The 12193-nt window shown below is 37.6% G+C and overlaps 1 protein-coding gene across 9 annotated transcripts in view; it reads left to right on the plus strand.

Annotated features, from left to right (window-relative positions):
* The first annotated feature begins 9845 nt into the window (after positions 1 to 9845).
* Positions 9846 to 12193, plus strand: part of TNRC6B (trinucleotide repeat containing adaptor 6B) — a 47813-nt gene continuing 45465 nt past the window's right edge. For 7 of the 9 annotated variants that reach the window (XM_032996771.2, XM_032996772.2, XM_032996774.2 and 4 more), the window contains exon 1: positions 9847 to 10031. In XM_032996771.2, coding sequence (XP_032852662.1) covers positions 9975 to 10031 — 57 coding nt within the window. In that variant the 5' untranslated portion in view covers positions 9847 to 9974. Of the gene's footprint in view, positions 10032 to 12193 lie in introns of all 9 variants that reach the window. The other 2 variants (XM_042793261.1, XM_032996778.2) reach the window with 2 other exon arrangements.

The following is a 12193-nucleotide window of genomic DNA, read 5'->3' on the forward strand; positions in this document are numbered from 1 at the left end:
ACAGGGCTGCTTTTGTTAAAATTAAGTTTACACTGTAGTCAGGAGTTAGCATTTGCTTTTTAACTGCAGTCAGAAGATTAACAGTAAACAGTATTTTTTATAGCACTTCTCACACAAGAATGCATTAAGGTGGCAGTAATGCTCATCAACTTCACTTGCATCACAATTTGTAACCAGTTCAAAGCCCCAGTGAGACATCGGTAAAGCTTCTAGTAGAGCTTTGAACTTGACTTGTGGAGTCAATCTGAGCTGGAGAATGCAGCGATGTACTGATACAGACACCTGAAGTGGAGGGTAGCTCATTTAGGGGTTTCTGCTGCAGTTCTTCTGCAGAAGACATATCTGTAATTAATTCCCTGCTCACTGGACCACTAAGTACAGAAATACTTGTTCATTCTACTCTATGGTAATATACTTTTTTGAAAAAGGATTCCAGTGCTGAATTGGCAGAGTCAGTGATACAGAGTTGGTTATGGTCAGCAGTGCAAGGTCCACTGGCAGCTGCGCAGTGTCATGCCCTGTGGGACTCAACACTGGGGCTGATTATGTTGAACATCTGTATTAATGACCTGATCAGTGGGATGGAATACTGATGGAATAATATCCCTCAGCACATCTGCAGATGATCCTAAACTGGGCTGAGTGGTTGACACCTCTGGATGGTAAGACCACTGTACAGGGGGAGCTCGATAGGCAGGATAAAATGGCCTGACAGAAACCTCTTGAAATTCAACAAATGTGAATGGAAGATACTACTCCTGGGGCAAAATACCCTGTGCTATAGCACGGGTTAAGCATCCACTGACTAGAAAGCACCTCTGCAGAAAAACACCTGAAGGCTCTGAAAAAGAAGGGTAGGGTATGAGTTAGGAGGGTGTCCTTGCTGTTAAGAAACCAGGCACATGTTGGGCTCTATTAGCAAGTATTAGCCAGTGAGTCAAGAGAAGTGGTTCTTCTCTATTCAAGACTTCAAAGTCCACCTTTGTCATACTTTGTCCAGTTTTGGCTTTTATAGAGGAAAGACACTGACATATTAAATGGACACTGAGATGATTAGTGTTCTGGAGCACAGCTTGCACAGGGAGAGGCTGAGAGAACTGGATTTGTTCAGCCTTAGAAATAGAAAGCTGGGTGGGGGGTAATGTTACTGCTGTCTTCAGCTGCTTCATGAGAGTGTAGTGAGCCAGACTCTTCCTGGAGGTGGTACAAAGCGATAAAACAAGAGACAGCAAGCACAAGTTGTAGAAAATAAATTCTGATGAGATATTGGGGGGAGGGGCAAATGCAGTGTGGGTAGTAAAAACATGAACTAAGCTCTCCAGAGCGGTGGTGGTGTCTCTATCCTTGGAGATACTCAGGATGTGACTAGGTGCTGAGCAACCTGCTTGATGATGGCTCTGCTTTGAGGGTGGGGTTAGGACCCCAGGTGATTTCCTGAGGTCCCATCAATCAGAATTATTTGTGATTTTGGTAGGGGGACCAATAAGAGTATCATGTATTTATCACAGAAGGTATCACTTAGTTCCAAAAGATGAATTGGCTTAAAAAATAAAAATAAATAATTAAAATAACGACATGGAAAGGGCTGTTTAGGGAAAAGGTTCTGTGTAACTCTTCTTCTGTTAGTTTTCAAATGAAAAGATTTTTTTTCTCCCAACATGCAAACCACTTGAGATTATAAAACTGGCAGTTTACATCTCTTAATCTTCTAATACAAAGCAGTAGTGGCAAATACTTGTGTATACTGCACTTGCAGACTAATAAGTGATCCTTTAACTGACACCTGGCACTTTTCCCAGGTAGCCTGCATTTATTTCAAACCCTGTGTTGTATGGTGAGGCAGGACTCTTGAAATATTTCTTTATGCACAGTAAGGTTGGAAGAATGTTCTTTTGGGATGGTGTAGTGAAAAGAAGTTTCTCACTTGCAAGGGAAAGTACAGCAACAGCTCCCTCAGAGTGGTCATCTGTCCAGAGCTTTGATTTCCCCCCCACACACACACCCACCCATAATTGCAGAAATGAAAAAAATGTGACTTAATGCAAGATACACAGAAATATTTTGCCAGGTAGTCTGTCATCATCTTTGCTGAAATTACAGCATTTGTGAGAATTAGGGTTTGAAAGAGTACATATTACCAGGATAGACCATTTGTGGTGGAACAGAGATCTCAACTGTACATCTTGAGGACTGCCAGCAATTCCCTTGTCAAAAAAAATGTTTTGTTTCTCTCTAAGCCCGTAGCAGAGGCAGGTTCTTCATTGAGATTTTATTGTGGTAGCTGTTACCCATTTACTGTTCCATATTGTTTGTTATTTATTCAGTTACCATCTTTTTTGTGGCTTTCAGAACCACAAAGTTGTTTTTCTTGGTAAACAGTTGTAGGTAAGGGAGCCTTCTATGTTTGTGAACAGTTTTTAGAGGAAAATAAGGTTATCTGATAATCATGTAAAACCTTGAAGCCCTGAATAGAGCTGTGTCTTGCTGAATTAATGTTCTGATATGATAAATTACTGGACATCTTAATTACAGTCAGTGTTTTGCAATTCTTGGGCTATTTATCTAAACACACTTATCTGTCTCTCTGGTGTGCATGAGTGTGCATGCTATGAAATAATTACTGCTCTGTAAGTGCTCTAAAGCATTTGAAGGCTGAAGTAAGGGAGAAAATTCACTCAGTACTTACATTCTAGAACTTTGGCTGTAGTTCTCCATTTCCTTTACTTTTCTTCAACTGTGGCTAACATTGGGAAACTTTAGATTGTACCTGGAAGTCATTATTTTAATGTATATAAGTGATACAGATGGAAAGAGTAATTCTATAAAAGGAATGCAAGCAAGAAATATGGAATGTTAAAAAAAATCCAGTTCTTTTTTTACAGAATTCAAGGTTTTCTTACTAACAGGAGATTCTTAAAACTGAAATTGACCCATTCTCTTCCCCAAACCAGTTTCTGAAGTGTTGAGAACAAACCTTATTTATGAGCATTTGTTGTTGTGTTGTAGGGCTTATACTGTCTGGTTCTTCAAAGTAAACAGCCCTTTATGATTGGAGTTGTTTTCTTTCTATTATTTCTATAATTGTGCAGATATATATATATACACTTATATATAGAATACTCCACAAAGAATTAATCAATTAGCAAGTCTAGTAGCATATTCTATAAGGAGTCTTTCTTTAGAAAAGCATACTTTTCGTGAAGTCCGTATGCTGATGCTTTAAAGTATAGTTATTTTCTACAGCAGCTTCAAATTACTGATGTTTTGCTGCGATAAAGACATATCAGTTGTTCCAGATATGCTATTTAAAGTAAGCAAACTTCTTGCTGTGACGCTGCTTTGGTTTTCAGCCAAAGAGAAGAAAAAAGTAGCTTACTCTAACTTCCTGATGAGCAATAATCTTTTGCCTCTTGAAAACACTGTTTTACAGAAGACTTCTAAAAACACACTTTCCAAAGTCTTTTAATTTAATACGTGGCAAAGTGTATATTGTGTGTATATAAAATCCACAGCTTGCCCTGGGGATGGGATACCTGTTATACTATATACATATATGTTACAAGTATTAAAGTTTTAATTTCATACTGTACTGAAAGGCTGAGTTCTGATACCTTGATTTAACTGTAATTCAAGAAGTGTGGGACAGTTGTCCTCTTACTAACTGGTTGAATATAACCTGCATAGTTTATCCCTCCAATATTGCAGTTGTTCAGTGTTGCTGTAAACTTCAGCCTTATTTCAAACAAATAAGTAATTTTTTTTTTTTTCTTCTTGAAGCTTTTATACTTTGGATCCTCAGGAGTGTTATTTGGAAAGATCATGGTTTTTCCTTATAAACATCAGAATTCACTTGGCCTAAAACAATTTCATATTACATTTTTGTCAGTTCAGTCCAAAAACTAAGTGGCTGTCTGCTGTTTAACCAGCTGTTGCATGGCTTACATCTGTCTAGTTTATGCATGCAAGCGTTGCTTAAAAAGAAAAGTGGCTGTGATGTTGTGCATTTTAACATTTTTTTTTTTTATAAAATGAATTAATCCCATTTTGAATCTTTTGTTCAGCAAGACCATAACTCTTTACATAGCTTAGTTTAGTGGAATTAATTTTACTTTTAGCAATACAGGGTCTGACAACCCTGGGGTTTATCCCATGCTGTGTTATATCTTGCTTCTGTTTGTTCTGTTTAAATGTGCTGGAGCACACTCACGTGTTTGGACATGCCATACTCTTCTCATGCCGTTAAAATAACAGAGCATGTCTCTTAGGTGGGATTTGTTGAATTGAAATTACAGGTAAAACTGTAAAGATTTCTGTACTCCTAATAGCAGTGCATTTAATTTTGCTTTAATTTTAGTCTCTGACATCCAGCTTGCTGATACGATTTGAAAGTGTCCATCCACCTTGAGTGTTTGAAGCAGTAGACTGCCAGTATTCTTTCCTGAAGCAAGAGCTTGTACTTCAATGTGCAAGAACTCATTTGGGAGTTTCTAGTATACTTTTTGTTCATTGCTCATGACCTTTAGTTCTAATCAGCTTATGCTTTTTAATGTATTTATATATAAATACTGTTACGCTAGAGGATTTTGTCAGTAAAGTCCCTGTTGCAGTTAGGAGAATTGCACAGCTGCAGGTGACGATGCTCAGGTCACGTATGCAGAGTATGGGATAAAGGACTAAATACAGTCCAGAGGAAGCATTCTCCTTAATATATTACAACAATGTAGGAGTCTGTTTCAAAAGGAAACTTCTAGTACTAGATTTTTCCATGATACAATTTACAGAGTTTTAACTGAGTACTGTGTGGGGAGGTGTTGCGATACCGTAAGGTGGAGTTTCATTCGACTGCAACCAATTTAACATGCTCCTTTGAAAGGAGCAGATTCCTTGCTGCTTGTGTGTGTTACTTCTGGTGTTCATCTGAGAATACTCTAAGCTAATTCCATTTACGAAATGGGGGGAATGGTCCAGGTGAGTTTCTGTGAGTTAAATTTGCTTGCCCTAAAATCAGCTGAGTTCCAGAGGAAGCTTGAGCAAGGGAAGGTCAGAGAAGGAGCTTGATCAAGAGAAATATAGTGGAAGGAAATGAAACGTACTTCTCCAGTGGCAGCAGCAAGCAGTTCATGGAACAGCACTGCTGAAGACAGCTTACTTTCTCTAAGAGATTTTGTCCCTGTATAGGTTGAGAAGAGCTTTCGCACTGAAAGCATATTTGGCCTTGAGCTTGTTATAAAGGTGTTTTGCAGTGCATCTGAGATGCCAGTGTGTGATGCCTAATTCTGCTGGTATCCAGGCTGTATAATTTATCAAAATACTGAGGAAACTTTCAGAAATGCTGAGAAGCTAGGTGCTTGTAGTTAGAGCTCACTGGAAATTCTCCTTGCTTCAAATCTTGATGGAAGTTCAGTACCTTACTGTAGATTTAATTTCTGGTTTAGTCCCTCAAATTTTGGGTCTTTTTGTCTATTTCTAAATGATTGGAAATATATTTGTGGTCTGATCGCTGGAGGCCTGTCTGTAAGAAAGAGTTAGTTTATAGCTCAAATGTTGCCTCTTAGACTGGCCTATGCATGCCAACTCATTACCTCATATAAGGTGATGGCCTTTATCTCTGGCTAGTTATGGCTAAAGCCTTTAGGGAAAAATTAACAGTTGTTAATGTGACCTTGTAGCTATATAGATAAAGCTTGTTCTCTTTAAAGCGTCGTTTCGGAATCCCCTGTATTCTGGAAGAATATACAGAAGTTACCTCACAATTTGGAAGCAAATTTGTAAATCATCATATGCTTATCACAGTGCAGAGAACAGGATGCACCTGTAGAACTTTACTGTCACTCCTGTGTTGTGTTATAGTATACCTAAACCAAATTAACTGTACTGAAAGAAAGTAAATCATTGAATCAAGAGGAGGGAAGATAACTTACAGTACTGGTATCTAGTCCACATCTTTAGGTATGAGGAACTTCCAAACACTGTTACACTGTTGCTCTATAGCCCTGTGGAAGGAACCAGGAATTCTATACAGTAAAGTGCCACTCCTGAGTTCCTAGAAATTTTCATTCCTTACATTTTACTTATATTTTTGTGTGCAGTTTTAGTTGGAGGGTGACTTTATAGGGCTGTGGGGGTTTTGTGTAGACTTAATACTCCGTGTGGTGCTTTATCTCTACCGAGCAGATAGTATGTAATACATACTACGTCATCTCGTCTCATAGTTCAGTCTGTGATAGCAAGAACTTTGAAGACAACTTCTCTACCTGCGCCTCAAGCCCATACCTTGCGAGAATAAGTCTTTTAAAAATAGAGTTTTCTGGAAAAACTAGTATTAGAGTTTTGCAGGAAGTTAACATTTTCCAAAACTGGTAAAGTGTTTTGGGGGAGGGCATGCTTCTTGAATAACCTTCCTTCCCTTCCCTCCTTCTCCCCCCCCAATGGCTATCTGTTTTAATAACTTGGACTTCACAAGTATTTTCTGTTAATTCTCTAGTTAATTAGCTGAAAACCCTTTTTTCTCTGAAATGATTTGCTTTTGTCTTAGCCAGAAGAGGTTGTTATAAGAACTTAAAAGATACTGAGTGTACTGCATCATAGCTACAGGGTTTGTTTGGTTTTGGCTTTTTATAAAGAAAATAAAATTTTGGATTACACTCTGTAGTTCCTCTTCATTCGTAAGATGTTAATATACCTTACTTTAAATACTCGGAATTAAAGTCTGTAATATGCATTTTAAATACTTTTCAATAATGTTGATTGTAAGATTTTGTGGGAAATACTGAAGTGCAGTTAGGTCGTATTTTTAAGATCAACACATGCTGTCTTTAAGAAAGCTGGAGTAAAAACCTGGCTGCTGATTGTTATTTATCAAACTTCCTCTTCAGGGTTGTGGTGTGTCCATGTTCCCATTACTATGTGCTGGTAACAAAAACCGGAACCACACCCTATTGTATTGCTCTAAATTCACTCATTTGGAGTCGATGGATTTTTTCCTCATTGTTGATCTTGTCAATGTAAGCAGCTGTTTGCAGGAATGTGCATGATGGGCCCTCTAGTTTCCTTGACCAGACCAGGAAGAATTATCTTTTAGCTAATGAAGGATGGTTAATAGTCAGCCAGCGTTGTCTTCTGAATGAATTGATGAGGCACTTGAAAGCTTTGTTTATGTTAGATTTATCGGAACACTTACCGCTGCAAGTTAAGCTTATGTTTAACAAGCTTCTTGCATACAGTGGAAAAGGGAAACCATTGGTCATAAAACTTCAAATATTAGTGAAATGCATCGAAGTGCGAAAGTGGCAAGTGTGATACCCAAAATGGCAGTAAGTGATTTTCCCCCCTAATTCAGTGAACTTTCAACATAGTGGTACATCGTTAGTGCATCAGTAGCATCAATTCTTGCTCTGTCATTTGGAGAGCATAACTTCATACTTCCTACATACTTTTGAGGTTTCAGTTACACTTTGTCAGAAACTTTATGGTATTGTACATGTGATGCAGCCCAAGTGTTCAGATAGATCCCTTCCACTTCAGTGGAACTTAGGTATGTGCTTACATAAATTGAAGCCTAATTTATTAAGTATTGTTATATTGTAGTTGTTGGTGTGCATTTAATATTCCATTTGGCACATCTCTACTAAAAGAGCAGAAGGGGAGGAAGATCATCATGCAAAATAAAGGGCTTCTCTGCAATGTTAGTAACAGAGATATTTGTTCGTATATGTCTGAAAACAAGACAGTAGCAGTAGCAATTTCCCTGTCCTGAACTTGCCACAAAGCCAGATGACCATAACTAGGTGGTTACTTTTCAGGGTATGGATCCTCTATCCTTGGCTCCTTTTATTATTATTGCTACATGCCTTTTTAAGCCATAGCTTCAGCAGTGATTGTGAATATGACCTTTTTCTCATTCTTTTCCATTCCCTGCTCTTCTGCTCACAAAACTAAAGAAGGTGCTTTTAAGTAGAAGGCTGTCTGTGTGCCAGGCAGTTACTGGAAGTCATTTTGTATTTTGATCCTACCCATTTTCAGCAGCTCTTTTGAGACAGCTCTTAAACTTTTGCCTGGTGCAAGAAAGTTTTTTGGAAATAGTATACTTGTAACTGGCATTACGACTCAAAAGGCACACACAGCTTGACAGTACAAAAGTAATAAACATAATTTGAGGTTATAGTAACTTTGAAATACGAGGGTGTCACTGGAGAGCATTTTCATATTGCTTACAATCTGTGGCTAAAAAAAAAAAAACCAACAAAAAAACGGAAAATTTTGTCTCAATGCCATGTCAGATAATATGAAGTATACTAACCTCCCCAGTGCTTCATGTCTTGTGCTGTTAGTAAAACTGAAAAACCTGCAGGGCTTTTCCTTGCCAGAGTTCAGGGCTGGGAAGTGTGCTTTGACATTTTATAGAGAACAAAAAAGCGCAAAAACTGACCTAACTTAAGCAATACCAGACAGAGTGCAAAAAACTCTTCTGTATGATGTGGAATGCTTGCCTCAAACTTCATTAAATGCAAAATGAACTTGCCATTATGTGTGAATTGCATTTGGTAATAACCTCAGGATGTTGTTACCAAGAACTCATCTTGCTGTTACTCATTTTCTCCATCCATCAAGGAGAGCCTAACTGTAGGAACCCAGGAAGACATTTTCTTAGTGTCCATAGGACCTTTTCTCTTTAAGAGAGTTCTTTGAAATCCTCAATCAGGAAGCCCTGAGCACATAACATCTCAAAATGCTTTTGTAGGAATTGATTAGTTATGTAAATGTCTGTTTGTACACTGACTTGCCAGTACCCAGTGAAGATGCAAACAAGAATATTACTTATACCATATAAATGCAATGTAAGGAAAAGTCTGAGTGACATGACAGCAAAGCCAACTCAACTCTAAGCTTTTTAAACTGTGATTTAAAAAGAGCTTTAATTTTGCATAAATACTAAGAAATAATTCAGTACTATTAAAAACAAACAGGAGTTTATAAAGCTGTTCTTTATTTTATAAAATCTTATTCTGAACGATCATGGGTTATACTTGTTAGTTGTTTCCTTTTTGTAAAGTACATATCTCTGGTGTCTGATCCTACCCCTTATCTGTTAGATCATCTTTTTACATTAATTGTCTTTGTCTTAATCTTTCCCTATAAAAAGAAATTACTCCGAGTGAGCTGAAAACTTGGTCTTAAATTTACTTTTAAGGAGGTGAAGAGAATTGCTTAACAAAAATGTGATTCACCATAGAAACAGCTCAGCCAATAGCCTATATGCAGTAAATTAACCATTTTCTGGTACTTTTGTATTTGATAGAAAACATAGCAACAAGATGATAGCTCGACAACAATAGCTGCTGCATGTATTTTTCTTCCTTTTTTAAAAGAATGTTCTTGTGGAAAAAATAGATTCCCTGGAAATTAATTTATATTACCAGTTTTATCACAAAAATTCTGTGGGTGGGTACAATAGGCTAGGAATTAAATAAGTGATTTGTATAATAAATGATGGTTTTGATTTGCTATGACACTTCTAGTCTCTTACAAGTGACATAGCTACAGGCAGTAGAATAATATCTTCTCCTTGTGAAGATAAATGTTGTATCAGACCAAACCATCTTATATTAAATTACAACTTCCCTTTTTTTACCATATGAAAAGATTCATGAGACTCTTCATTAAATAATAGCTCAACCCAATTAAAGGGTACTGCCATAAGAGGCCTGATCCAAATATAAGAATTTTCCTTTATATAGCAAGTGGTATGATTGTGGTCACACTGAGCTAGAAGGTCCTTTTCTTATCTCGATTAGTCTGAAACCTTCAAATGCAAATGAAGTATGATAAGAGGAATCTAGTATCTTGACTTCCTCTCTTGGGGGGAAGAGGGATGATATAGTGTGTGTGGCTCTTGTTGGACAACATGATTGTGCTCATACTGTTGGTTTTCATGTTTTGGCAGAGAGAAGGAGCAAGAAAGGGAAGAACAGTTAATGGAAGACAAGAAAAGGAAGAAAGAGGATAAGAAAAAGAAGGAATCTGCTCAGAAGGTAGGTTTTGATATTTGCATTCTTTTATCCAACTGTAACATAACTAGTATTTGGGCTGATAAGACGTTAATTTGTTTGGATTTGAGCTTAAAAATGTGATTGTTTAGAGTGATACTGCATTGAAGACTTTTTTGCATCATTTTTCTGCAACTTAAATGTTTAACTCAGACATTTCTTAGTATGTCATGTGAAGTAAAAGAAGGTTTTGGATAGAAACTATTGAATATGGGCTCTCTTGATCTATGCAACTCCTGATGTTTTGCGGTGTTTGGAGATGAAAATGCTGCTGGGATTTTGCAATTCTTGCAGTAAAATTGACTAAATATTTTATAGAGCAAGATGATACTTTTTTTTTTTTAAGTCCTTAAGGAGGCTTATATGAAATATTTACTACTGACGGCTCCCTTCATTTTTTTGTTAAGTATCACTTCGGTTTTACATTTTCTGTAGCCAGTAGCACTTTTGCTGAAGTGTATCAGAGTGTGAACCGTGGAGAATTGATAAGTCATTGAAAATGATTTTTGCTCAGAAAATGGGTTTGAACACTTGATATATTAGAAGCTCTCTATTCTGCTGAAAATCCAGTTGATAGAAAAATCGAGGCGTTGACTTGACATATGAACTTGAGTTTCTTGCGGCTTTATTGATATTTTTTACCAGTAAAATTGTTTCTGTCTAGTTCTGGGCTTCCCAGTATGAGACAGATGTAAGCATCATGGAGCAGGTCCAGCAAAAGGCCCCTAAGATGGTTAAAGGGCTGGAGCATCTGACAAATGAGGAGAGGCTGCGCGAGCTGGGACTATTCAGCCTGAAGAAGAGAAGACTCAGAGGGATCTTATCAATCAATATATATAAATACCTTGTGGGAGGGAGTAAAGAAGATGGAAGCAGGCTCTTCTCAGTGGTGCCCAGTGACAAGGCACAAGGCATCGTGCACAAATTGAAATACAGGAAATTCCACTTAATCATATAAAGACTTACTTTGTGCATGTGTGTGACTGGGCAACCACTGGAACAGGTTTCCCAGAGAGCTGGTTGTGCCTCCATCTTTGGAGGTGCTCAAAACCAAGTTGGATGTGGCCCTGTACAATCTGTTTTTGATGACTTTGTTTTTGAGTTGGAGAGAATCCTGGGGTCGGGTGAGGAACAGGACTGGGAAATGTGAACTAGATCTCCAGAGGCTGTCCCTTACAACCTCAATGATTATGTGAAATTAAGAGCAGAAGGCTTTACTTTCTTTCAGTTTACTTTCTTCCTCTGTTTTTCAGTTGCTTCAGTAACAACAGATCCTACAAAAAATCAGATCTTACTCTGTTAGATTTTGTAGGTTCCTGCTGAGAACAGAGAGCACTGATTTCAGTTAAATTTTGGTTTATCTGGGGTCTTTTTAAATCTGGCTTTTTCACCAATTTGAGTCTATCAATTTAAATCAGATGTGGATAAACTGGTGTATTTCTGTTGTCTTTATCCAGTCATTGTGTTGATACATCCCCAATAATACTGCAAAGATCAGAAGCTACAGAATAAGGTTTCTTCAGTGTCTTTTTGCCTCAGTGTTGCTGCTGTTGAATGTTCAATTACAAAAAGTGTATGTAGGAAGTGGGAGGAGCAGACCCTGGTAAACAAAAACTAGTGATTTGAGGATTATAAGCTGATACTCAATGATAAAAGAGAAATTTGTAAAGGTTATACTCGTCACCTTGATAACAATGCTGTGTTTACTGAGGAATCAGTGCTTTGGATACAAAGGAGGTTTGACAGCTTTCCTGTGTGGTCCCTCACCTACTAAGTTACTCAGTATGATTGAATGTTATGATATTTTGCCAAAATCTTGGGAAGGGTAAGCACTAAATAACTTAATCGCCTAGAGACCAAACTTAACAGTAATAATTGGAGATATCTAGGAATAGCAAAGTAGGCAACGAAACGGACAGAACATAAATGTGTGTGTTCCTTCTTAGTGTTTGTGGTGTTGTTCACCAAGTAAGCAGTAAGGATTTGAGGGTACCTTTTTCAGAAAGAGTTTGTATAACGTGACACAACTGTTTCTGTCTGGATCTTCTGAAACTGGAAAAAAAAAAAAAAAACAAAACAAAAAAATCACTTCAACAGAGGTTATGCAAGCAAATTCACAGACTGAATTCCTGTGGTTAGTGTCCCAG

The sequence above is a fragment of the Tyto alba genome, unplaced genomic scaffold, assembly GCF_018691265.1.
Source record: "Tyto alba isolate M040663 unplaced genomic scaffold, T.alba_DEE_v4.0 Super-Scaffold_2, whole genome shotgun sequence".
Lineage (NCBI taxonomy): Eukaryota > Metazoa > Chordata > Aves > Strigiformes > Tytonidae > Tyto > Tyto alba.